The sequence below is a fragment of the Rattus norvegicus genome, chromosome 4 (genome assembly GCF_036323735.1).
Source record: "Rattus norvegicus strain BN/NHsdMcwi chromosome 4, GRCr8, whole genome shotgun sequence".
Taxonomy (NCBI): Eukaryota; Metazoa; Chordata; class Mammalia; order Rodentia; family Muridae; genus Rattus; species Rattus norvegicus.
The window spans coordinates 154,614,394-154,640,770 of record NC_086022.1 but is presented as its reverse complement, the minus strand read 5'-3'; the positions used below and the strand labels follow the sequence as shown (position 1 = coordinate 154,640,770).

General features: G+C 40.1%; 1 protein-coding gene across 12 annotated transcripts in view; it reads left to right on the top strand.

Moving 5' to 3' along the window:
• Positions 1-26,377, top strand: part of Erc1 (ELKS/RAB6-interacting/CAST family member 1) — a 292,052-nt gene that overhangs the window by 87,217 nt on the left and 178,458 nt on the right. For all 12 annotated transcript variants that reach the window (NR_172210.1, NM_001394884.1, NM_001394883.1 and 9 more), the window contains 4 exons: positions 10,596-10,763; positions 18,734-18,871; positions 20,908-21,048; positions 22,129-22,269. Coding sequence is in view for 11 of the 12 variants with exons in the window: in NM_001394884.1 (NP_001381813.1) it covers positions 10,596-10,763; positions 18,734-18,871; positions 20,908-21,048; positions 22,129-22,269 (588 nt within the window). In the remaining variant the exon portion in view is untranslated. The remainder of the gene's footprint in view (positions 1-10,595; positions 10,764-18,733; positions 18,872-20,907; positions 21,049-22,128; positions 22,270-26,377) is intronic.

Genomic DNA, 26,377 nt, shown 5'->3' with positions numbered 1-26,377 from the left:
TTGAGTGCCTGGATGGTTAGAATACTTCCTTAGGTAGCTCAGTGCAAATGGAGTACCCCAGATACATTACGTTTTAAAAGAACGCGTTTTATTTATGTTTTTGAGCCTTTGATGGGTGTGGTCTTGACAAGTCTTGAAATGCCTCTATGGTAGCCTTATTGTCCTGCTGGGCATCATGTGGCTTCTCTTTAACAACTAACTCCTAAATGTGCTTTTCTAGTCAGACTGCACGTTTTTCACAGTTTCTGCTCTGGTTTTTGAGCCAGAGTCTCACTGTAAGCCTGACTTTAAAACAGTCAACCAATTTCCTAAAGATAAATTAGCATCTTGGTTTTGATTTTGGACTCCATCAAAATTTCAGCTCCCTGGCAAAGTGTAGACAAATTCTTTGCAGGAATATAGCACAAATGTTCTTTAATACAGTTCTGTAGTATGGTGCTTTGAATGAACAATGTCCCCTATAAGCTCATGTGTTTGAACCCACAATTTTCGACGCTGTTTGGAAAGGTTATGGAATCTTGTAGGGAGGAAGTATGCCACTAAGGACAGACAGTCTTTGTGGCTTCATGGCCTGGCCCCACTTCATGTTCTCTCCCCTCCCCCCAACTCCCCCCCTGTATATGGATAAAATGAGATTCGTTTGTTGATTGCCAGGATGGCTTGTACCCCTGCTGCTATACCTTCTCTGTCATGATGGACTGACTGTATCCTCTCTGGAATTGTAAACTTAAATAAACACTTTTCTCCTCTAAGTTGCTTCTGGTCAGGATAGTTTATAGCAGCAACAGAAAAGTAGCTAATACAATCTGTGTTCTCATTTGAAGCCTTCTGTGTGCAGTCTTTACTGTCTGCATTCTGGTCTCCCAGACTCCCACTAGAATATCCCATTATGCTCTGCTTGTGGTATTCTAGGGCTTCTCCTGGCTTTCATCTCCAGACTTTTCTAAACTCTCCCCTCAGTTCAAAAGATCCATGAAACAATTGGTCAGCCTTGTGATAGGAGCAGCCCTATTTCTCAGAGCTAGTTTTCTCACTCTGTGTCACTGTCACAGGAACTGATAGAAACAACTACAGAGGAAGAAAGAATCCATGATGGAGGGCACAGCAGAACAATGATCCTAGCTTGAGGACCCTCAGTAGAGGCTGTTCACAGTGTACCAGGCTGTGAACCAGAGAACGTGACAGCAACCAGTGCCCCTTTTAGCTTTAGATGCTTGCCCCGACCGATCTGCTTCTCTTCTCTGCATCCCACCTCTCAAAGGGTCCACAGACTTGCCAAATAGCACCATCAGCTGGGGGATAAGCATTCAACTGTGCCTGTGGGAGACCTTCAGATTCAACCACAAATGTTCAAATACATGAGCCTACGGGGGAAATATTTCTTGTTTAAACTGCCACACTGCAGAATTGAACCAAAGGGCGTTTCTGTTACATTCTAGCAAAGAATTTGTCTATGCTTTGCCAGGGTCCTAAAAATTTGATCAAGGCTATAGAGTATTAATATGAGTTAGATAAGAGCCACGTTTTGTCACTTTTATAGAGGAAGCTTAGAGATAATGAGGAATAGTGATTGTTGTTTCCTGTTACTTTTGTTGTTAGAGGTGGAATTATGTTTGTGTGGCTCTCTTTTGAGTTTGTTGCAAGATGATTACTTTCTTGCTTTTTCTAGGGTGTAGTTTTCTTCCTTGTGTTAAAGTTTTCCATCTATTATCCTTTGTAGGGCTGGATTTGTGGAAAGATATGGTGTAAATTTGATTTTGTCATGGAATATCTTGGTTTCTCCATCTATGTTAATTGAGAGTTTTGCTGGATATAGTAGCCTGGACTGGCATTTGTGTTCTCTTAGGGTCTGTATGACATCTGTCCAGGATCTTCTGGCTTTCATAGTCTCTGGTGAGAAGTCTGGTGTAATTCTGATAGGTCTGCCTTTATATGTCACTTGACCTTCCCCCCTTACTATTTTTAGTATTCTTTCTTTATTTTGTGCATTTGGTGTTTTGACTATTATGTGACGGGAGGATTTTCTTTTCTGGTCCAATATATTTGGAGTTCTGTAGGCTTCTTGTGTGTTTATGGGCATCTCTTTCTTTAGGTTAGGGAAGTTTTCTTCTATGATTTTGCTGAAGATATTTACTGGTCCTTTGAGTTGGGAGTCTTCACTCTCTTCTATACCTATTATCCTTAGGTTTGATCTTCTCATTGAGTCCTGGATTTACTGTATGTTTTGGGTTAGGAGCTTTTTGCGTTTTTGCATTTTCTTTGATGATTTTGTCAATGTTTTCTGTGCTATCTTCTACCCCTGAGATTCTCTCTTCTATCTCTTATATTCTATTGGTGATGCTTGCGTCTATGACTCCTGATCTCTTTCCTAGGTTTTCTGTCTCCAGGGCTGTCTCCCTTTGTGATTTCCTTATTGTTCTATTTCCTAGATGGTTTTATCCAATTCCTTCACCTGTTTGGTCATGTTTTCTGTAATTCTTTAAGGGATTTTTGTGTTTCCTCTTTAAGGGTTTCTACCTGTTTACCTGTATTGTCCTGTATTTCTTTAAGGGAGTTATTTATGTCCTTCTTAAAGTCCTATAACATTATGAGTTGTGATTTTAAATCAAAATGTTGTTTTTCCAGTGTGTTGAGGTATCCAGGGCTTGCTGTGGTGGGGGAATGATGATGCCAAGTGGCCTTGTTTTCTGTTGCTTAGGTTCTTGCACTTGCCTCTCACCATCTGCTTATCTCTGGTGTTAGCTGATCTGCTGTCTCTGACAGTGTCTTGATCCTCCTGTTTTTTTTTTTTTTTTTGATATGGTGTCCTGGATTTACCACCAGGACTTTGTGTATGTTAAATGTGTGATTTCCCTGTGATATACTCAGAGTTCCTAAAATTTGGAGTTTAACTTTGTATTTTTTCATTTTATTTATTTATTTCTGTGTGTATCTGTGTTTCATGGGTGCTAGGATTCAAATTTTATATTCATGATTGGGCAGCATATTCCTAACCTCAAAGCCATCTTCCCACCCCCCTACATCTGTCTATCTCTCTGTTAACTGCACCGTCCATCCATCTGTCCACCACCTTCCCATCATCTCCTTCTGTGTTTGTGCATGCACAGAGATACATGTCACACCCCAAGTGTGGAGGCTCTTTCCACCGTTTGGATCCTGGCCTATCAGGGTTGGTGGCACATCTCCTTTATCCTCTGAGATATCTTACTGGACAAGATGATGTAATTTCAGATCAAATACTCCACATCCTGTATCTGTTGTTTTTTGTTTCTCTTGTGGAATTCTGTAGAATACAGGAAAAAATGCAAGAAATAACATAAAGAAACTTCAAATCCTTTAACATAGGTTAATTGTCCACATTGGTCATCTTCGTCATCTCTGAAAGTTTTTTTAAAAGAACTTAAATGAAGAAAAAAGAATCCTAAAATTATTAATGGAATCACTGCCTTAAATAGGAAATACTCTGAATCTCAGGTTTTAGAACTCATTGGAGCTAGAAATAAAGATTTGGAAACTTTTGTTATGGTGAAAGAACTTGTGGGTTGAGTTCACTTCTCTAGAGGAAGGTGTTTGCATTAGGTGTGAGGAGTGCAGTGACAGAGGAGCAGAGGACACTGAAAAATGTTCCTTTGGAGTTAGGAAGACTCAGGGACAAACTAAGAAAGGAATCAAAGGCAACAAGCGGTGTCCCCGGTGTCCCCGGTGTCCCCGGCCTGGTTCATTGTACCAGTGTGCATTTGTTTTGCAACACAAAGAAAAGACACTTAATGGTTTTGTGCTCAAAACTGTGAAGCAAACATAGTAGGTAGATACTTTCTGTCTGTTTGCATTGGTAGAAGAAAACCCTGTGTTGTTATTAAGGTCACCCACTAGATTTCACACATACTTTGATGCTTGGCAAACAAGGTGGCTGTCCACTGTGCTCAGTTGATGTTGACAAACAAGGCCTTATTCTCCTGCTAGAGTGGTGCCCGTATGTCCTGTGAGGATTTGCAAAATGTAACCTTGTATAAAATCACATTGCACATGTAAATCATTCTAGACCAATATGGCACTAAAAAAAGTGTATGTGCATTTATGCTGACACAAACACACACGCACTAGTTTAAGTTGAATATTTAATTTTAAAAAGTTAATTTAGTAATTAGGGGAGAGACTTTGATAGTTTCTGTATCTAGTATTTATGGTATGAGTTTTTTGGTTTGTTTTGTTTTTGTATCGAAGTCCATGTTTCCAGCCAATCTAACGTTAGAGGTTTATGTTTATGGTGAGTTCTCATTCTTTCCTTTCCCACTCACCATCCCTGTGGGTCTTGTTTGAACCGGTTTCTCAGAATGATATTGCGAGCATTTATGACTGGTCAGCATTGCCATATATTTAGGTATTAAACTGAGTTAGAGATCGAATACAAAAGTATACCTATACATCTGCATGTGCTGAATAAAGAAACAGCATATAGGCAGCCTCACAGTACTATCCTACGTGATACTGGGCCACTGGAATGATTAACACTGAAAAGTGATGAGGGACATTTTTGTGCTGTTACCATGCCTGGCATAAAGATGGACAGCCTTTCATTTTCCTGATATTAATACTTGAAAGAACTTGAGAGACAAGTAAATCAGACAGTTAAGACTGTCATGAAATTTAACGAGCTACCACTCAATACCTGAGTTGTCCTCGCTCTTGGCCATCGTAAGCTTCCGTGAACACCGTGTGCACTTTTTCTGGATAATACTGTTATTCACTCTCAGAGGGAAGTTTTGGATCATGCAACTCCATGTGCATGTTTAACTCTCTAAGGAATTTCCAAACTGTTTTCTAAACTAGCTGTTGCAAAGTGGCTCAGATTATTTTGTTGTCATTGTTATTACTCACTCTCCTGCCCCATAGCATTTATGTTGGGGAGTGAGAAAGAAATGCAGATGGACTAGAAACTTTCTGTACCCACTTTGGGAAAAGCTATACTAAGGTAGAAAAATTCACATCCAGTGTACATAGGTAGTTTCAGTTTGTATTTCCACTGTTAGTGTATGAAAGTTTTTTTCTTCTATGTTTTCTAGTTACTGCTTTGGGAAGTCTTATATTTTACACATTTTAATATTATATAGTGCTATTTTGTAGACTCTTTTCAAAATGTGGCCATTGTCAGGTGTTATGGTTTGAACTTGAAGTGTCCCCCACAGGTTCATGTAAGTGGATACTTTGTTGCCAGCTGGGAGAGCTGTAGGGAAGATTGTATTATCTTGAGGAGGGGGTCCCCTTCCTGGGTGGATCACTGGGGTTAGGCCAGGCGGTTTTATAGCCTGGATCCACTTAGCCCTCTCTGTTGTCTTCTTTTTTTTTTTTTTTTTTTTTTTTTTTGGTTCTTTTTTTCGGAGCTGGGGACCGAACCCAGGGCCTTGTGCTTCCTAGGTAAGCGCTCTACCACTGAGCTAAATCCCCAGCCCTGTTGTCTTCTTTAATAATGCAACACAGTGTATACAGCAGACACAGTGTAACCAGTAGACACTTATTCCTGCCACCCTAATGGACTGTATCCATTCTTAAACTGCAGACAAAGGAAATCCCTCTTCCTCGCTTAGTTATGTATTCTGTTACCCCAAGCAGAAAAGTACCTACTATACAGCAGGAAGATTCCTGTTGATCTTTTAACATTAAAAGTTGTTTCTTGAGTTTTGACTGCTGTTTATATCCTATAGACGGAAGCATTTTGAAATAAAATTTATAATTTCTAAATATTTTTCCTCATCTATGGCTTGTCCTTTCATTGAATTATGTTTTAGGAAATCTTAATAAGCTTACTAGGTGTCAACATTTTTCTATAAACTTTATTTTGTGATGTGAGTAATTGGAATTAAAGATTTTATTTTATGTGTATGTGTTTGACCTGCATGTGTATAGTGCCACATATGTGAAGTGCCCATGAAGACCAGAAGAATGTTGGATCCCCTGGAACTGGAGTTACAGATGGTTGTGACTGTCATATGGGTCTTCTGGAATAACAAGCCAGGGTTCTTAACTGCTGAGCTATCTCACTAGCCCCAAGGTTTAGTTCTTTTGGTCTTTTTCTTTCTTTCCTTTCCCTTCCTTCCTCCCTCCCTCCCTCCCTCCCTTCCTTCCTTTCTTCCTTTTTGTCTCTTTTTTTTTATTGGATATTTTTTATTTACATTTCAAATGTTATTCCCTTTTCTGGTTTCCTGACCATAAGCCCCCTAACCCATCCCCCTCCTCCTTCTTTTATAAGGGTGTTCCCCCACCCAACCACCCTTCCTTCCCACCTCCCCACCCTGGTATTCCCCTACACTGTGGGGGGTGGGTCCAGCTTTGGCAGGACGAAGGCCTTCTCCCATTGGTGCCCAACAAGGCCATCCTCTGCTACATATGCAGCTGGAGGAGCCATTGGTCTTTCTCTCTCTCTCTTTTTTTTTTTTCTTTTTTTTTCGGAGCTGGGGACCGAACCCAGGGCCTTGCGCTCGCTAGGCAAGCGCTCTACCACTGAGCTAAATCCCCAACCCCAGGATTTGAAATTTTTAAACAATTATATTATTCTTTTTATATTTTTAAGAAAATGTGTATTTTATATAAAAAAGTTTAAATTTTTTTTTTATTTTGTGAGCATAGGTATTTTGTATGTATGCCTGTGTGTGACTTTCATGCCAGGTGCCCACAGAGACTCAAAGATGGCACTGAGTCCCCTAAAACTGGAGTTATGGACAGTTGTGAGCTACCCTGTGGTATTGGGGATCAGTCTGAGTCTTCCTGGAAGAGCAGCAAGTGCTCTGAACTGTTGAGCTGCCTCTCCAGCTCCATAAAAGTGGACTCAAATTAACAAACATTAACTGCTTTTATCTGTGGAGAGGGCTAGGGTTGTTGCTGGGGTCTTAGGTGAGGGGCATTTATCCAGGGGTACTGCTGAGTTTGTCATAGAAAGAAGACCTGCACACGTACAGTAGGGAGGGCCACTGGCACAGGGGATGCAGAGTGGTTCTTCCCACAATGTGAAGATGGCAGTTGAAGATCATGGGATCACAGGCTAAGTGAATATGACCATGGCCAGAGTCTGATATAGGAGTGACAGACACAGAACCTCAGAGAGTCACAGAGATTGAGAAGGCTGCAGGGGAAAGAAACCCTCAAATAGAAAAGCACCAGCATCAGAGAGGGAGCAAAAAGATAGAGTAAAAATGATACTTTATTAGAATAGGTTAGGATCGATAAAGCTGTTCATCAAGGGAATGGGAGGCCTCTGGGTTGCACTTTTTATAGGTTCCTGGGATCATTTCCCTTCCTAACTTCCCTTCTTTCTCTCTGATCTTGCCTTTGCCAGCTATTTCTATGGCGTTTCATCGTATAGCTTCCTTGGGAAAGGGCAGGACACCCCCTGGAGCAAGGCTCAGCCCATCCTGAAGTCACCAGTCCACTTTCCAGATGGGCTTCTCCTGATCCTTTTTCAGGATTACAAGAGTGTGTTACCATATTTCGCTTGTGTGTGTTGTGAGAGATGTCTACTGGTAAGATAGGACACAAAGGTTTCCTCATCCCAGATGGGGAACTGATTTAAGACCAGAGAAGCAGTTCTTCCAAGGTCTGACTTAGTGAGCCAGTTAGTTTATTGTAGGTACTTACAGGATCAGGAAAGATTCAAGGCAGCCGTATCACTGAGAAGCAGGCCACCTCAGCTCACAAACCCCGAACCTTAGAGCTCTCTATGACTTACAGTCAGCTTGGCAGGTTACAAACTCTCTTGTAGTAGCTCAACTAGTCTGTTCTAGGAAGTTCCCCGGCAAGGTTTTCTCCTGAAGTTAAATGCTTCTATAACCTTGGGGAAGGGGCCTTGTGAGTCTTGTAAGTTTCAGCTCTCCCAGACATAAGTTTACTTCTTGAGTCTTAGGAGCTTCCTTTTTGAATTTCCTGAGTCCTTAAGGAGCCTTTTTCCAGGAGGGAGTGTTTGAACCTGGAGGAAATTGCTATGTGTAATGTGTCTCTCGGGGCTGAACCCTCAATGCTTCCTGAGAGCTGGGGAAGCACCCAGAGCACAAGAGCCATACCCTCAGCCCTGAAGCTATTTTAAATTTCAATTTAGAGTTTAATAAATATTGACAGGTCCAACTTCTAAAAGCTCCTTAGGGCTTTTTGTAACTTTGAGGAATATTGCGAAGCTGCATGATCAGAGTTCTGAGAATGAGCTGTGTAGCACTGATCTACTTCAGCATCTCCCAGAACACAAGAGCTGCCCATGGGGCTTGTATCTGTGCCAGCCTCAGGTTGTTTTGCTCAGAGATCTTGCTTTTTATCTTTCAAGACACCCAGGAAGATGGCATATCTCTTACATACCATTCTAGACTCACGGTCTCTTCATCTCAATCTTCAGTGAGTTTGTGTGTCTCCATGTGCACACTTGTGTATGTCCAAGTGAATACTCATCTGTTAATTCTTAAAAGTTTGTTAAAGGTTAGTATTTTGGAGTGTTTTATAACTGTATATTTTACGTTTAATAGCGTTCTCTACAAATTCCTTTTACTCAAACTACAGATTGTGACCTATATTTAAATAGGCTATTTCTTAGTTACTTTTCTATTGCTGGGACAAAACAACTTAAAAAAAGAAAGCATTTGATTGGCTCAATTTTAGAGGGTTAGAGTCCATGATGATGGTGTGAAGACACAGTAGGAGATCACATCTAGTTTTTGAGAGAGAGAGAGAGAGAGAGAGAGAGAGAGAGAGAGAGAGAGAGAACAAACACGAGAACACACACTGGGAATGGTACAAGTCTTTTGAAACCCCAAAGCTGCCCCCAGTGGTACACCTCCTCCAAGAAGCCCAGATCTCTTGGTCCTTCCCAAACAGTTCCAACAACTGGGGCTCAGGTATTCTAAACAATGATCCCATAGAGTCCATTTTCATTAGGAGGCCCACAGGCATCCATGGCCAAGATTTGCCAGGCAAAGGTACATCCTCAGCGGATGTACAGATGTCTTTACTCTTTAGAACTTGGTTAGCCTTCAGTTTTGTGTGGGAAGTGGCTTCTGTTTCAGGCAGCTGAGTTTTTGGTACTTTATTTTATTTAATTTTATTTATTTGTTTCTTAGTTGAGAGTGAGTTTCTCTGGCTATCCTGTAACCCACTCAGTAGACATCAGCTAGTCCTGAATTCACAAAGATCTGCCTGCCGCTGCCTCCTGAGTGTTGGGATCAAAGGAGTGTGCCAGCACTGCCATCACCCCCATGCTACTTTGTTTGCAGTTCTAAGAAATTAAAGAGCAAGATGCTTAGGATTTCTAGCGTGTTGGATGGTATTTTTAGGTCATTGTCATGTATATCAGTTACTGTCAGGCAAATTGTTAGGAAATAAGGTTCTTGTTTCCTTCCATAGGTGAGATTCACTACTCTTCATCAGAAAGGTGAAGCTTAGCTTTGGTTCTTCTCTCCCATGTGTCCTTTTTATAGGCAATAAAAATTCAGACTTTGAAACCTGACACTGGTGTGGTCCTGCTTTTTGTCTCCTTTTCGGTGACTTCCTGTTATTATCCTTAGCCATTCTGTGTGTAGCCTAACGAGATGTTAGCATCTGTTCTGACCATCATTATTTATGGTACCTGCACTTTGAAAGCCTCTCCCACTGTCTTCCTTATCATTGCACATCCTTCATAAAACTTACCAGCTTCACCAGCCCCTAGTCACAGATCTTGAAGCTGAGTTATTCTTTTTCTTAAACTTAGACTCTCTCTCTCTCTCTCTCTCTCTCTCTCTCTCTGTGTGTGTGTGTGTGTGTGTGTGTGTGTGTGTGTGTGTGTGTGTAAGAGGACAACTTGTGAGAGCCAGTCCTCCTATTGTGTGTTGTTCTGGGGATTGAGTTCAGGTTGTCATGCTTGGCCATTACCCACTGGACCATCTTTCCAGTCCCTGTTCTGTACTTTTAGAAAACTCTCCTTCAGTTTCTGTGCTTCCTGTAAAATACTTATGTGCTGCAGGATGCCGCTTTCTTCTCTATTAGGTTCTAAATTCTGCAAAAGGGCGAAACTAAGAAATGTCTTTGTGTTCCAGTGACCAGAGTAGTATAATTTTTCTAGCACATAAATATTGACTATTATTTTTTCCTCCTTACAAGTCTTTTCACTTGCACACAGGATAAAATTAAGTAGCTTCTTTGGTTTAATGTGTCACTTTGGTTTATCTCATGTCCTTCTTTTGCTTTATGCTCAGCCATCTTAAATGAGCTTACTAAAACATGCTGTGTTGGGTATTTAAATTTCAAAAACATTCTCTGTCTTTTCCTAAAATGGGTATTCCACCTTTTGTTTCATTTCTAGTAACCCGGTTCAAATGCTGGTTCCTTCAACAGTCTCTGACTGATAAGCACTTTAGAGGAAGGCTGCTAACTCCTGTGCACTGCCTCTCTGCTTTTTATTTGATAGCCTTTGAATATGGTAAATTTGGAATGCTTAAGTTCTAATCATTTTACTGCTTATTGTAAATGAAATAATTTAATTCTCCTTAATACTAGTTTAATTATCTTTAAAATATAGCAACTTTATTCCACGGAGTTCTATTACTGTCCTTTGTTTCGTTTATCATTTATAAATCTCTTCTCAGGTGGATGCTCTTCGATTGCGTTTGGAAGAAAAGGAGACGATGCTGAATAAAAAAACCAAACAAATCCAAGATATGGCTGAGGAGAAGGGCACACAAGCTGGAGAGATACACGACCTCAAGGACATGCTGGACGTGAAGGAGCGGAAGGTCAATGTTCTGCAGAAGAAGGTAAGGCACAGGCATTCTGAGCATAGCGGCCTGCCCTGCGCGGTCAGTCTTCTGAGCTCAGTATTGCTGTCTCTCAACCGGATTCCTTGTCCTGTTTCTCAAGTGTCTTAGAAAAGGACAGACCATTTGGCCAGCCAACCTAACCCCACTATTTTTAATTAGAATAGAAATTAATGTTGTATCCATTTCATCACTTCTGTGACAGTGTTGAAGACTGAAGCATGCTGCTGTAATAAACTTGTACTGTGCAGGTGCAGACCCGCATGCTGAACTGCTTTACTCTGTCGCTGAAGCTGTGCAGATGTCAGGCAGATAATAAAAAAAAGGAAATAGGATGAGACTATGTACTTGCTTCTACATGTGCAGCTTGTCTCTGAAGTATAGAGAAGCGAGCAGTGTGGATATGAAGATAGGAAATTCACTAGATTTTAAAACATTTAGGTTAGCATGTACTAACGAAATAATAAGGCAGTATTTAGAATGTTTCAAGTTTTACAATTATAAGAAGTAAGTGAGAACAAATGACTGTAAAGACATGAGACACAATCCTCTGTAAATGGAAAGGCCGAATCATCTTAAGCTCCGCAGAAAAAAGTTCTTTGTCCTATATGTCCTGTAGACAAGGTAACATGTCTGTAGCTGTTACCTCAAGGTTCGTTTCTACTTAAGGTTTATTTTCAATGAAATGATTGATTTTCAATGTTTGGCATTTTCTTAACGTATTGTTAACTTGCTAACAGTAGGCAAGAAAGAAGTAGCCATGAGCAGGGTTGTTTGGTTCTCTGGGAAGGTATACTGGGATTGGTACTCTGACACAGTGATGGCTGTGCTAATAGACAGACTGGCAGCCCCTTGGCTGAGCTGTCCTGGTTCTCCTGGGCTGCATCGCACACTCCTAGTCCTCCGCTTCGTGTGAATATTCACATCTGTATACACTAGTATAGCCCTGGGCTCAGAGAGTGCAGTAGGCAATAGGCGATAACAGATGGCCAGGGTTCACACTGATTGTACTGGGCTCCTGCTTTCCAGAATTTCTCTAAAAGGGGTTTTATGATAGAGTCTCTTTAAAACAAATCAATGAGCTTGAAGAAAGGTGACCATTCAGAGCTGAGCTACCCTGGTAAATTTGTACGGCTTGCTTGATGCATGCCGTTGTCGTGTGGAGTTTGTTTGCACAGATGTACCTGCTTGCTTATTTTGCCTTGGTTAGATGAAGTGAAATTTATATTTTAAACAAAGTATCTTATCACCATATCCTACACTTTCTAATCAAGTAAGTCTCAAAATTCGTGATTCTTTGAATTCATTTGCTGTCTCTCATCTTTTCTTTGGTATTACAGAAAACTCTTCAATTGTCAGATAAACTTATTAATGTCAAAGAAATTTACTAAGCCTGTGGTGGGTATAGGTTAAATAAAGGGCTGTTTAGATGCCTTGTACACATCCTTTGAGGTTTCTACGAAATTAATAATTTGTGTGTATGAATGTTGTGCCATGGGCACTACTTTGGAGGTTGGAGGACAGTTCCGGGGAGTCAGTTAGTTCTTGCCACCTTGTGGCATTTCTAGGTTAAATTTAGGTTGCCAGCCAGGCCTTTGCACAAGCACCTCCCTTGGTGAACATCCCTCACCTCCCACTCTGTTATTGAGTGCGTGTGATGACAGACTCTTATTACCTAAGATGTCTTGGATAACGTAGCACTTCTTTTTCCTTTATTATTATTAATAAAACTATGAGTATCTATCCTGGGTATTTGAAAATGAGACAAAGGTAAATAAAAAAGGTATAAAAATAAGCTTCTGTTTTAAGATTTGACTTTCTTTTAAGATTTGATTTTCTTTTTAACTGTGCATATTGTCTGTGTACTGAAATCTGCATGTGTGGCTGCAGGTGCTAGTGGAGTCTGGAAGACAGTGCAGGGTCCCTGGAGCACGGGTGTTGTGGTTGCGAGCTGCCTGGCATGCGTGCTGGTGGCTGATCTCAGGCCTCTGCAAAGGCAGCGAGGACTCTCAACCTCAGAGCCACTTCCAGCTCCTCAACTTTGGTTTTAATTTGGGAAAATATTGGTTATATCTTTGGTAAATGTTCTTTTTAATACAGTGGCGCATAACAAACACAATAGCAAACACATTTCTGCACCTTAGCTTTTGAGGACACGAGCGGTGATGGTGGCCTCTTTCCTGTGTTTACTTCAGCCAGTCTCCTTTGGCCTTGTCTTTTTCACTGACTTTGTTAGTGTTATAAATAATGAAATGAAGTTCCTTTTGGAGAGTAAGCCTAGGTTGTTGATTTAATTTTTAAAAGGCATCTGGGTGTTTATTGGCTCTCAGGTGTTTTTTCCGTGCATCTGAAAGAAAACTGAAAGCATTGATTCACTCACGATAGGCACTGAGCAGTCTCACTGTTCCTGCTGCCTTAAAGGTGTCGTCTTTTAGCAATTTTAGTACGATAGCTGTATAAAGCTTTAAAAAGATATTTCTATTATTTTGTAAATATAAATGTTTGACTGCCTCCATGTCTGCACACCACATACATACGTGGTAACTGTGGAGGCCAGAAGAGGGCATTGGGTTCCCCGGAACTGAAGTTCTAGACAGCTCTGAGATCCTGTGAGGGTGCTGGGAATTGAACCTGGAAAGTATTTGCAAAAAATGAAGGTCAAGGTCGTTCTCATTGATTGGCTTCATTTTAATAAATTTAATTCTGCTTAAAATAGCTTGTGAAGGTATTGTCAAAGCAGTTGTTCAACTGGTCCCGGTGATTGCAGGAAGTGCTTTGGGATTTCTTTGGTAGAGGAAGTCTCTCCTTGGTAGGGATTAGGGCTTCCAAGGCAGAGTACTCAGTTCCATTTGACTGGAGTTATGTGGATTTATATCCCCTCACAAGTCGCTCATTGAAACATGATAGTCCTGACCACTGTGCAGTGCTGATAACGACCAAAATAAAGGATGTGTGTAGATCCGTGGCAGTGTCTAATTGGAATGTAAACTCAGTGAATTCCTCATAGAGCATTGCATTTAGTTTAGTTTTCCTCTGGAATCAGTTTTTTTTTTTCATTATAAAATAAAAATCAGGTAGAGAGAAGATATCCTTGCATAATATGATATTTTATTTCCAACTCAATATATGTGATGATAGAAAGGTGGTTTTAAGGAATAAATTTTCTTAGAGTAACTAATTTAAAAATATTTGTATTTTAATTCACCTGTGTTAGACTTTATCTTTAGAATAAACATCTGTTCAGTAGATCATCACAAAATTTTTCTCAAGCCAAAATTGGATGAATGCTTAAATAGGTACTTCCTGAGTTTGGGATGTCACAGGTAGAGTATACATAAAAGCCTATGGGGACCAGGGAGGCCCGGGGCCACTGAGCCTGACAACCTGAGATGCATCTCTGGAGCCTATGGTAGAAGGAAAGGACTCAGTCTAGCAAGGTGTCCTCTGTCCTCCATAGTTAGACCATGGCATAAGTGTACTAGACACCCACATAATAAATGAGTTAAATGTAGAACCTCAACACAGGGTTCTACAGTGGTCCGCCTCCTGCAGCAGTTTGTCTGGATACTGTCTATAGTGTGGATATGTTAGACATGGTGATCGTGTTCTAGACAGGGCTGCATGAGAGGTACTCATACCATTGGAACAGTGTGCAGCTGAAAGTTTCTGACCTCCCCTTCCTAGTATGTGCATTTGGAGACCGTTTCTTCAGTAGAACACAAGCTGGCATTGACTTCATGAGCCTCCTGCCTCAGCCCGCTGAAATCCCAACTGTAGTGCCACCATACTTGGCTGAGTAATTGCTTTTCCCCTAGAATATTTTCTCTAACATTTCATTTAACCTCAGGTAACTAGAAATCGAGTACGAAGTAAAACCATGCTAAAGTGGTGGGCTCTCATCTCTGTCAGTTCTTTAGTCTGTCTGCCTATCAATAAAAAATACCATCTTTGTATCTCTTAAGCCACAGAAGGGATTATTGTAATGATACCACAGTGTAAAAACTCCCACAGTTCTGATAATGTCTGCCCACCTTTATACCTGCTCCCAATCCCCCTGACCCCTTCCTGGTCCATAATAGCACATTTTCTGGCTTCAGGTCCTTAGCACACACACAGGACTTGTAGTTATTTCACTTGCTTTCCACGTCCATCCATTTTCCTGGAAGTCACCGGATCTCGTTCTTCATGGCTGAGTGATACCGTTGTGTATATACCACGTTCTTTCACCTGTTGTCTGGTACTGAGGCTGATTCCACACTTGGCGATTGTGAACGTTACAGCAAACTTGTACAAATCTCTTTTGTCTGCTGATTTCATTTTCTGCTTAAAGCTCAGAGATGGGAGAATGGGAAAATGATACAGTAGTTCGAGCTTTAATGTTGGAGGAGTTTCCATCTTGTATTGCACACTGGGATTATCAACTTACGCTCCTAACAATGTATAAGGGCATCACTTCCCTCAAGTTCTACTAACTGTTTTAAAAAATTAGATCCATCCTAATGATAGTAAGTTTTTATTTGCTTGATAACTAAATGATTTATTTAACAATATTGACTATTTAATTTTCTTCTTCTGCCTCTCTTGAGATTTTCTCATCCTTGAGCTGTCTTCCTTCTTCCTTCCTTCCCTCCCTCCTTTCATTCATTCATTCATTCATTCATTCATTTTTTAATACTTCAAATGTTTCCTGTCCATAAACCCCCTATTCCATCCTCCCTCTCCCTTCTTCTATGAGGGTGTTTGCCCACCCGCCCACCCCTTCCCCTTCCAGTCTCCCTGCCCTGGCATTTCCCTACACTGGGCATCGAGCCATGGCAGGACCAAGGGCTTCTCCTCCCATTGATGCCCGACAAGGCCATCCTGTGCTACATATGCAGCTGGAGCCATGGGTCTGTCCATGTGTCCTCTTTGGATGGTGCTTTAGTCCCTGGGAGCTCTGGTTGGTTGGCATTGTTGTTCCTTTGGGGTTGCAAACCCCTCCAGCTCCTTCAGTCCTTTCTCTAACTCCTCCAGTGGGGAGCCTGTTCTCAGCTCAGTGGTTGGCTGTGAGCATCCACCTCTATATTTGTCATGTCGAGCTGTTTTCTTAAATAGTTGAGTCTTATCTAGAAATCTGCCTGTGTCAGTATTCTGAAGTGTCCCCCAGGCCTCCTGATTTCAAATTGAGTTTTAGATCCTAAAGCGTCTCGTCCTGGCAGCTGGTGTTTGGTTACTTTTTCCTTCCACTCTTCACAGCGTTCCCACCATCTCAGTGCCCCAACACAAGAGAGTGACATTAACATTAGACTACTTCGTGCTGATTAGGTTCCTTGGGGCAAGTTTGATCTTCACTGTCAGGATGTCTAATGTCCTCTGTTGTTTCTTCTTTGTGCATGACCATTTAACAAACAGTGACCAACAGCAACAAACCAACAGCTGACTTCTCGGGACTCCAGCATTATACACCCTCTAAAGTCAAACATCTCACAGTCGCAGAAATGATCTGCAGCTGGCAAAATCATGTCCCTGCTAGAGCGTGAGCCAAATCAGAGTCAGCTGCTGTGAACGATCTGAAGCAGCCCCATGTCCACACCTGTGATTAATATTCTTATGTTTCTGTGTTTTTTGTTTTTTGTTTTTTTTTAAAGAAACCAAAATTCTCAACATGCCCCCCCCCCCTTTGTAGCATAAGATAAGGGTCTAGTGTTCGTCTCCTATGTGTGGATATCCAGTTTTTAAAACACCTTTCATTGAGGTTGAGACTCAGTTAAAAAAGTACCTTGATGAATCTACTTGTGTTTATCTGGTTTATGTCTGCCCCCATCGCCTTTTTAGATGCCAATACCATGTTTCTTTTGTTACAGTGGCCTCAATATTGCCTCCAGTATTGCTTTTTGCTTAGATTTTCTTTGCTACTTAAAGGTTATTTTTGTGTGCTCTTACATGAATTTTGGTACTCTTTTCTAACTAGTTCTACAAATTTATTCATGCTATGTCACTCAGTATTATTATATTGGTCCTAAATCTTTTTTGTTTAGTAGATTGTTTTAAATAAAATTGGAGCTCTTTCAACACTTGATGGATATAAAATTATATCTCACTCCAGTTTTCTTATAGCTTTGAACATTTTTTTTGCTTATTTTTCTATATCTTATAAATTTGATGATTTATTGTGTTGACAATATTTCTTTATTACTTATTTGCCTATCTATTTTTCTAGTAGAAGTTATTCATATTTTGTATTGTGTGGTGTTGTTTTTTGAGCCTTGGCTGTCCTAGAACTAGCTCTGGAGATCAGGTTGACTTCGAACTCAGAGATCTGTGCCATCACTGCCTGTGTTCTCAATGATGGTGTTTACTAACTTCTCCTGTGAGTGTAGGATTCCCTTAAGCCTTGTCCAAGTGCAGTAATCTTGGTTGGTAGTTATTTTCTTTGAGGACTGAAATATATCATTCTATGTCTTCCTAGCATGTAGAATACTTTCTATGAAGACTTCCATTGGTTTAATGTATTTGCCTTTAACTCTTACTTGGTGTATCTCTTTTTCAGATGTAATATTCCTTCTTAGTCCTATACCTTTAATAATTGAACTATAATAATTTATAGTCAATGATTTGTAATAAAAGAGAAATAAGAAATCATGAAGAGCAAATGTAAAGACCAAATATTTGGCTTGTTGGTATACTTTGGGGAGATGAGCTGGGGACATAGCTTCTTCACTAAAATAATGGCAGAACTCCTCAAAGTCTTGGGCCAAATGGGACAAGTAAGTCTAGGAAGCGTTTAGACCTCAAGCACACATGACCATAAATATACTTGCACATTTTATATTATCTGCTTTAATTTCCATCTCTTAGTCATCCGTCCATCCGTCCATCCATCCTGACCAGAAGTCTTGCTTCTTCTGCCTCTTCCTTCCAAAGTGCTGAGATTGTAGGCATGCACTACCGTGTTGGTTTGTCTTAATCTTTAGTTTGTATAATTCCTTATCTAAGCAAATAGAATCCCAGAATTATTTATCAAGTGTGTTGGAAGGTGCTTTAAATTTCATTTCCACAGTCATGAAAATTATTTAAAGTTGACAGCCCATTTCTGGGATTGAAGCCAATCCTACGCGTTCCATTCTCTCTGAAATTCAAAGTCTATTCTTACTATTCCAGTAAGGCCATCTTTTGCTCAGTTTCAGCTTCATAATGGGACATCATGTGTTCTATTTTCTCTTCTCATGTCATATAGTAAAAATAAGCCTCTTCATTTTTCCTAGTATTCCTAGTACTTGGCATGTTATAAGGAAATTAGTAGCTGACTACTGACGTAGGGGTCTGAATGTGTCTAGTCTTGTCTGACCTTGTAAGCCAAGCAGGATCAAGTATGGTTAGTACTTGGGTAGGAAAAAATAAACAATTCCTTCAGTAGATGAATGTATTTAAGTGTGTGAGAAGAAATGAATGAACACAGCAAGAAATGTTATTGAAAATACTTGTTGTTTAGATAAAGGGTATTTTAAACATCCAAACACTAACGTACAAGGACAGTTTTTCCTTTATCCAAATGACTTGGCTTTTTGTGTGGTTGCTGCGTTCTTTGTCCTTCAGTTTATTGTACACAGTGGCAATAATAATAGAAGTAATAATAATAATAATAATAATAATAATAATAATAATAATTAGAAGTAATTTTGTTTCATACGCATCTATTGAAATCTCACTCAGCATTCTGACTTCGCACTGAACTTTGTGCCTCAAAACTTACCTAGGGATTTGCCTATCTGTATAAATGTTCATAGGATATTGTCTTTTCTCTGTGATGGTACAAAGTTCTGACTGCAGTAAGGGTTTAGCATATAATTTTGAAACAATTAAGTTTAAATTATGTCTACAGAGAACATACATATATATACACCCATATCATAATTAAGTCTTACATAATTTGCATTGTGCCTATTTCTGCCCTGTTTAATGTTTTCTCTTACATGCACATGTATATTTAGATAGAAAATCTTCAGGAGCAGCTAAGAGATAAGGAGAAGCAGATGAGCAGCCTGAAAGAGCGAGTCAAGTCTCTGCAGGCAGACACCACCAACACCGACACAGCTCTGACGACGCTGGAGGAGGCCCTTGCAGATAAAGTAAGCGGCTGTCCGGACGCTCCCAGACTTTGTCTTCTGCCTTCTCCTATCCTAAAGCTGCTATAAGTCCTTTCACAGACGCTTTTTTGCTGCCAGTGTGCATAGTATAAAGTGGAAAGACAGTCTTCTTACTACTGTTAGATGTTAGCACCAACTTCTAGGCAATATTGGATGTACATCAAAAAACCATAGCCACATTTCCTAAAGAATCAGCATGTGTTCTCCATTTTTCTGCTTTCTAAAGGAAAGGAAAATTCATTATTTGATTCACTAGATGTGCAGGATATTCGACATTGATCATCAGGATGTTATCCCAGACCAGCTGTCCTCTGTTACCACCACATGACATAGTCAGAGATTTTATTTGTGAATATTACAACCTTACTAATTTCCTAGTCTTGGCTTACTCCTAAAATAATTTTTAAATGTTTTGCTTATATGTATGTCTAAGCATCACATGTGTGCCTTATGTCTCCAAAGGCCAGAGAGGGCATTGTATCCCCTGGACTGGAATTATAGGAGGTTGTGAGCTGCCAGGTGGGTGCTGGGAATTGAACCTGAGTCCTCTGGTAGAGTAGCTAGTGCTCTTAACCACTGACCCATCTCTCTAGCCCCTTGGCTTATATTAGCTTGTTTTACTTTTATGAGCGTACTTGACTTTTTAAGGAATGGTTGGATGAAAAGTGGTGAGAACGTATTTTAGAGAATCTCCTTATGGTGTTTTTGTTTATCTTGTTGTTCTTTTTGGAGGGGTGTTGTTTTGTGATGAGGTCTCATGTGGCTTAGGCTAGCCGCAGGCTTGCTGTGTATTAGTCAAGGTTCTGTAGAGGAACAAGTGGTAGAATAAATCTATCATTCGTCTGTCTGTCTGTCTGTCTACCTATCTATCAATCAATCTATATATAATGAGGTTTTATTAGAATGGCTTATAGGCTGTGGTCCAGCCAGTTCAACAATTAGGTCTACCAATAGAAGGTCCAAGAGTCCAGTAGTTGTCAGCCCACAATGCTGGATGTTTCAGCTGGTCTTCAGTATATGCCAGAATCCTGAAGAAGAAATGGACTTGTTAGTAAGAGTGAGAACAAGTAGTAAGGAGAGCTAAATGTGCCCAGCCATTTGGGAATTAGGTAATTCCAGGTGTAGTCAAGTTGACAACCAAGAATAGCCATTATACTCAGGGCAGTCTTTAACTCTTGATTCTCTTACCTCCAAGTCCCAAGTGTTGAGATTAAAAGGTTATCTCATGATGCTGTGCTTTCTTTGAGATATTTAATTGGATTCTTTTTAGAGGCATAAGGCAAAATTTGTTAGGTCTTTTGGACTCAGAATGCTTTGATCTGCTTGCCAAAATGAATGCATATTCTCAGAGTATGTTTAGAAATATTACCCGGAAATATACTTAAATTGTTTTAGCCTTTGTGCTTCCTGAGCACCTGAGCAGAAGTTTTTTTTTTTTTTTTTGGGTTCTTTTTTTTTTTTTGGAGCTGGGGACCGAACCCAGGGCCTTGCGCTTCCTAGGCAAGCGCTCTACCACTGAGCTAAATCCCCAACCCCCTGAGCAGAAGTTTTAATTTTTCTATCACTTCTCTGTCCTCTTATGTAAGATCAGTCTATCATAGCTCCCCCTACTTTAGATATGAGTTATGAGTAATTCCTATTGTTTTGTAGGTAGTATGTATCAGTATTATTATAGTGAAGAAATAGTATTACTTATTATTTTAGGGACATACACATAAGTTTGTAGTTACTTGGAAATTGAATTTTAATGGAAATATTTCAAGAGAATGTGTAGTGCTCTCTAATGATATTTCAAATGGTTAGAAATCAACTCTTGCTATTTAAAAATTTAAACAAAGTTGGAAATTACTGGTTGCAGTAGGAAAAATGAGTTCTTTGAAAACTGAATTCTTGAATTGCTTACCATTGTCTTTTTAATAGATGATAGAAGTGTTGAGTTTGTCAGAAGAAGCAGAGTATGTCACATGATGTAAGTACAAATGGGAGTGTCCTCATGTCTTGATGTGCTTTCTTTTTAGGAACGAACAATTGAACGCTTAAAGGAACAACGGGACAGAGATGAGCGAGAGAAGCAAGAGGAGATTGATACCTACAAAAAAGATCTTAAAGACTTGAAAGAAAAAGTCAGCCTATTGCAAGGAGACCTCTCAGAGAAGGAGGTTAGGATTTCCAAATTAGTTGTTTCGTTGTGCATATCTGTTGCTGCCTGTGCAGTGCAGACAAGCGAGGCAGGTGTTCCAGATGCTCAGGAAGCTGTGAGGGCTACAGAAGATTGACTCTTATGCCCTACTCCTTTACTACCTTGTTCTCTGTTCTAAGAGTCAGTTTCTTACGGGATCCAGATGCTTATGCAGATCCTAGAGTGGCTGAAGCCCAGTTACATTTGGAGAAACACTGCTAACAGTAAAAGTGACACAAAAGCAGAAAGTCTAACCAGAGCCACTGTTAGAAACATAATAGCCTATAACTTAGTTCACTTCTTGACTTTTGTTCTTATTTTTGAATAATCCTGTTAGTATCACTTAAGTAGCTACAAAGTTGGATGTTATGTAATGACTAATCCAGTAGGTCTGTCTATAACTGCAGGGAAATTTGTATAAGTAAGTTTCTACATGAATTTCCTGCTAAAAACGGGGGGGGGGGCATGAACGTTCAAATTGGGGTAGTTATTGAGTGTGGCTACTTATATGCTTAAAGCTTAGTCTCCTTTTGTCTTAGGAGAATAAGTACAGTGGGTTAGAATTCTTGTTCTGTTTTTGAGTCGGGGCCTCTTGTAATTCAGGCTAGCCTTCAACTTCTGATCCTCCTGCCTCTACCTCCTGAGTTCTGCATTAGGGGTGTGTTCTGCGCCTGGTTTATGTGTGACTGGAGATTGAACCTAGGACTTGATGCATGCCAGGCCAACTCTACCTAAGCCTCATCCCCAGTCATTTTTTATTTTTTATTTTTTTTTGGTTCTTTTTTTTGGAGCTGGGGACCGAACCCAGGGCTTTGTGCTTCCTAGGCAAGCGCTCTACCACTGAGCTAAATCCCCAACCCCTCCCCAGTCATTTTTAGGACCCTTTATGGTATCGTTCAGTTAGTCCTGAGGATCAACCAGATTTTAACTAATGTCTGAAAGTTTTATAGTTCATGGATATTCTTGAAATGGAAACTTCCAAATACTGAATATGTTAAAAAAAATTAAATCCATATTTTATTTCACAGTACTTATTCTAGGTATGTCTTGCTTCTTTTAGGCTTCTCTTTTGGATCTCAAAGAGCATGCTTCTTCCCTGGCTTCCTCAGGACTGAAAAAGGACTCACGGCTCAAGACCCTAGAGATCGCTCTTGAGCAGAAGAAGGAAGAGTGCCTAAAAATGGAATCACAGTTGAAAAAGGTTGAAGAAAAAGTCCCCATTATTATTATTCTTTGCATAACAACACTGTAGATAGGTCTGAGTGCCTTTTTTTCTTTTTCTTTCTTTTTTTTTTAAGTTAAGGATTTACAGTGACAATACAGAATTTGCAGTTATTTTTATTTTTTATTGTTTCTAGGCTTGTCACTAGAATCTTTTTTGAAGTTTGTGCTATTTTAACAGTTTCACAATATGTAGTGTACACTTTGATAACTGTCACCTTCTCTCTCGTTTTCTTCTTTTACCTGTCCCAAGTCCCCTTTTCACATTCAGTTTGGTTGTTGTTGGCTATTGTTGTTTTGCTTTTGTAGCACACTGAGTGTAAAGCCAGGCATCTTAGTTTACTTTCTGTTGCTGTGATAAACACCTTGACCACAAGCAGCATGAGAAGGAAAGGGTTTATTTCTTACAGCTTACGGTCCACCTTGAAGAGCAATGGGGGCAGGAACTGAGGCAGACGCTATGGAAGGATGGTTGGTCTCCATTGCTCACTAGACAGCCCAGGACCATCTATCTATCTGCCCTGGGTGACACTGCCCATGTGGGCTGATCCTCACCACATCAGGAATTAGGTAATGGAATACCCCACAGACTGTAGACAGTCTGATGGAGGCAGTCTCTCAGGTGAGAGGTCTTCTTCCTAGATGATTTTAACTTGTGTCAAGTTAACAAAAACAAACCAACACACTGTGACTGTGGTTCAGTATTAATGAATGGAACATGTTGAGCTCATCAGTGCGGATCACAATGTTTGCCAGTCACCTGGAATCTATCAGTAGATCGTAGTGTAGCAGGATGGGTATGACCACATAGGACCTTCCACAATTCGTGGTTGACTGTTGACAGCAGGCCCATCTCCTGGAAGCCCACTGCTGGCAGCCACTTCTACATGAGATCACGACTGCATTGACTGTATCATGCCTGCAAGATAGCATTTTCTAGTTTTTCTCCATACGTCTCAGCCCTTACATTCTTTGTACCTTCTCTGCCGCGCCCAACCTCGACCAGCAAGGAAGACACGACCACAGGAGATCTTCTTCAAGCAGTTTTACTCAGGAACCTTGATACAATTTTCTGACCTCTATCTCTTCTGACTCTCTCTCCTCTGACTCTCTCTCTCTTCTGACTCTCTCTCCCTCTGACTCTTTCTCTCTCTCTCTCTCTGCGGGGAATGCCCTGCACCACACTTAAATAGCTAGCACTGGCCAGTCCTAGCAAGCCACGTGGGTCATGTAGATAGGCTGTCACTATGCGGAAGCTAGCGGGCCAGGCAGACATAGCCAAATAAGGACTTGTTTACTGCAAGGAGCGCTCACTGTTGGGCGGAAGGCGGAAACCAGTGCCAACTTTGAGGCGCAGCACGTCACAGCTCTCTACACTTCTCTCCTGTAATGCTTCCTCAGCCCGAGAGGGAGTGGTATATGTGTCTTGTTGAGAGCTGAGCACTAAACCCTCAGTCACTTTTTCTTAGTATCTTGAGCAAGCATGACCCTTGCATTTTTCCATCTTTCATTCCAAAGACAGGATTTTCTGATTAAGACAGAAAGTAATATATATGAGTATAATTAGAGATATTTAGAACTTTAGGCACTGTGCCAACTTAACTAAAGACCAGCACCAAGTTACCCTTTAGGCTTTTAACTACTGAGTCATCTTACCAGCTTCTTGTCTGTTCTAAACCAAATAGAAATTATCCTGAGTGCATTGGACAGACTCGTTAGTTAGGTGATTGACTTTCTGTCCTCTGTCAGTTAGCAGAGTGGGCAATGAGGGTATAATGATGGACAGTATAGAACTGCCCGTTGTCTTCAAAGAATTAATAGTCTCTGTGGGGGCATAGACACAGCCAGCAAGGTCTATCTAGTACATCACATGGTCCAGGGTGCAGAGGAGTTCTCCATGGAATTCAATAACTATGTGTATGAACTCCAGGACATTGGTATTTATACTTTCATATTTATAGCACAAACAATAGCTATAGTTAAATGTGGTCGTGTGTGTGTGTGTGTGTGTGTGTGTGTGTGTGTGTGTGTGTGTGTGTAGTGGGGATGTTTTTATTCAGTCCTGCTATTGTTTGCATCCTCAGTTTCACATTTTCTTCCTCGTGATATAGAAATAATGATGAGCAGTCTGTGAAATAGGCCCTGTCTTTGTCCTTGCTGTTAGACACACTATATTAAAAGTCACTGTAGCTTTCTGCTGTCCATAAGAGAAGGTTCTGCAAAGGAAGGTCCCTCCTTCTTTAACTACAAAACTAATAAAACAATGTGAAACAAACTAACTTCAGTAAGTTGGAGAACAGTGATCCCCTCAAACTTGTATAGTTGTTTCTGATTACATTGAAGGATAGGTAGTAAGAGTGGATGAAAGTAAACGTTTCCCCACTGGGACTGGGACCTTGACTGGACTAGATGAAGCATTCACTCTCAAGAAATGTAAATAATACTTTTACGACTTAATTTACACAAATTTTTCTCATTTTTGGCTACTTTGTGTCGTATTTTTCTAAAATGTTTTCTGAAGAATTAATTTATTACTTTAATATTGTTGAAATATTTAGAGTTATAATATATTCTGCTTATTCAGTAAGAAAAAACTGAATGTTTTAGTCTTTATCTTCTCATTTAGTACTTCATTATATATATGTGGCTTTAGACATTTGGGAGGAGAAAATTTCGGGTTGCTTTGAGCCATTTGAAGCTTGGTCCTTAGCTGGTGGTACTGTTTTGGCAGACACAGAAGTTTTTAAAGTGACGTCTGGATGGCAGAAGTAGGTCACTAAATCCTTAGGGTGTAGCCAGGTTGTTCTTATAACTGAGCTCTCTGCTTCCTCTCTGCACCCAACATGTAACAGGGCAGGCTGAGTCTTCTTGGCTCACATTGCCATGACTGGAGCCCCAGCTACTGGCCCTCCCTATGATAAACCTTACCTTTAGACACCAGCCAAAGCAATCCCTCTTCCCTTTCTTTTTTTCATGTATTCTGTTAAAATAACAAGAAAATTACAATAAATAATTCAGAAATTAATTTTAAATTAAAGAATTTTTAGTATACTCTAAAATATATTAACATTATTAGCTGCCTTTTATAACAGAACCCTGAATAATATCTTTTCTTGGTTCTTAGATTGGGTCTTGCTTTTTACCTTCTGATTGTCAGTCCCAGGTTTCTTGTAAAATTCTGAGTTTTTTGCTTTAGTAAAATATACTTGAGATTAGTATTTCTTTTTGTTTGTTTAGGTTGTTTTCACGACGATTTACTATAGCTTTGGCTGTTCTGGAACTCACTGTGTACATGAGGCTTTGAAATCACACAGATTCACCTATTATCTCTGCCTCCAAGTACTGGGATCAAAAGTGTGAGCCCTCTATGCCCACCTAAGAGTTATGTGATTTTTGCCTATCTTCATTTTCCCAGTGTCAGTTAGATCTGTAAGAGTCTGCACACGGTAGGCTATGATTCATACATTGGTAAAGCTACACAAGGAGAAGGAAATGCAGTTAGGGCTATGGAACCAAGTCTCAGCACTGATGTAACAAGAGTGAGATCAGAATTTAGAGCCTCCAATGCCTCTTTTATTAGCCTCACTCTAACACATCAGTTGGGTTATGATGATTTTTGGCCTCATAAATATATTCCAAGATAAAATAGCATTTTAAAAGAAATCCATTTGTAAACTAAAGTAATTCTTTTCCATTTATTACTATTATTTTCATAAGCAAAGAGAAGCCATTAGAAACTTTAGATTAGCTATTTAAATAGTTGGTAACACTATTGTCTTAGTTAGGATTTTACTGCCGTGAACAGACACCATGATCAAGGCAACTCTTTTTTTTTTTTTTAAGATTTATTTATTTATTATATATAAGTACACTGCAGCTGTCCTCAGATACACCAGAAGAGGGCATCAGATCTCTCTACAGATGGTTGTGAGCCACCATGTGGTTGCTGGGAACTGAACTCATGACCTCTGGAAGAGCAGTCGGGTGCTCTTAACCGCTGAGCCATCTCTCCAGCGATCAAGGCAACTCTTATGAAAACAACATTTAGTTGGGGCTGACTTACAGGTTCAGAGGTTCAGTCCATTATC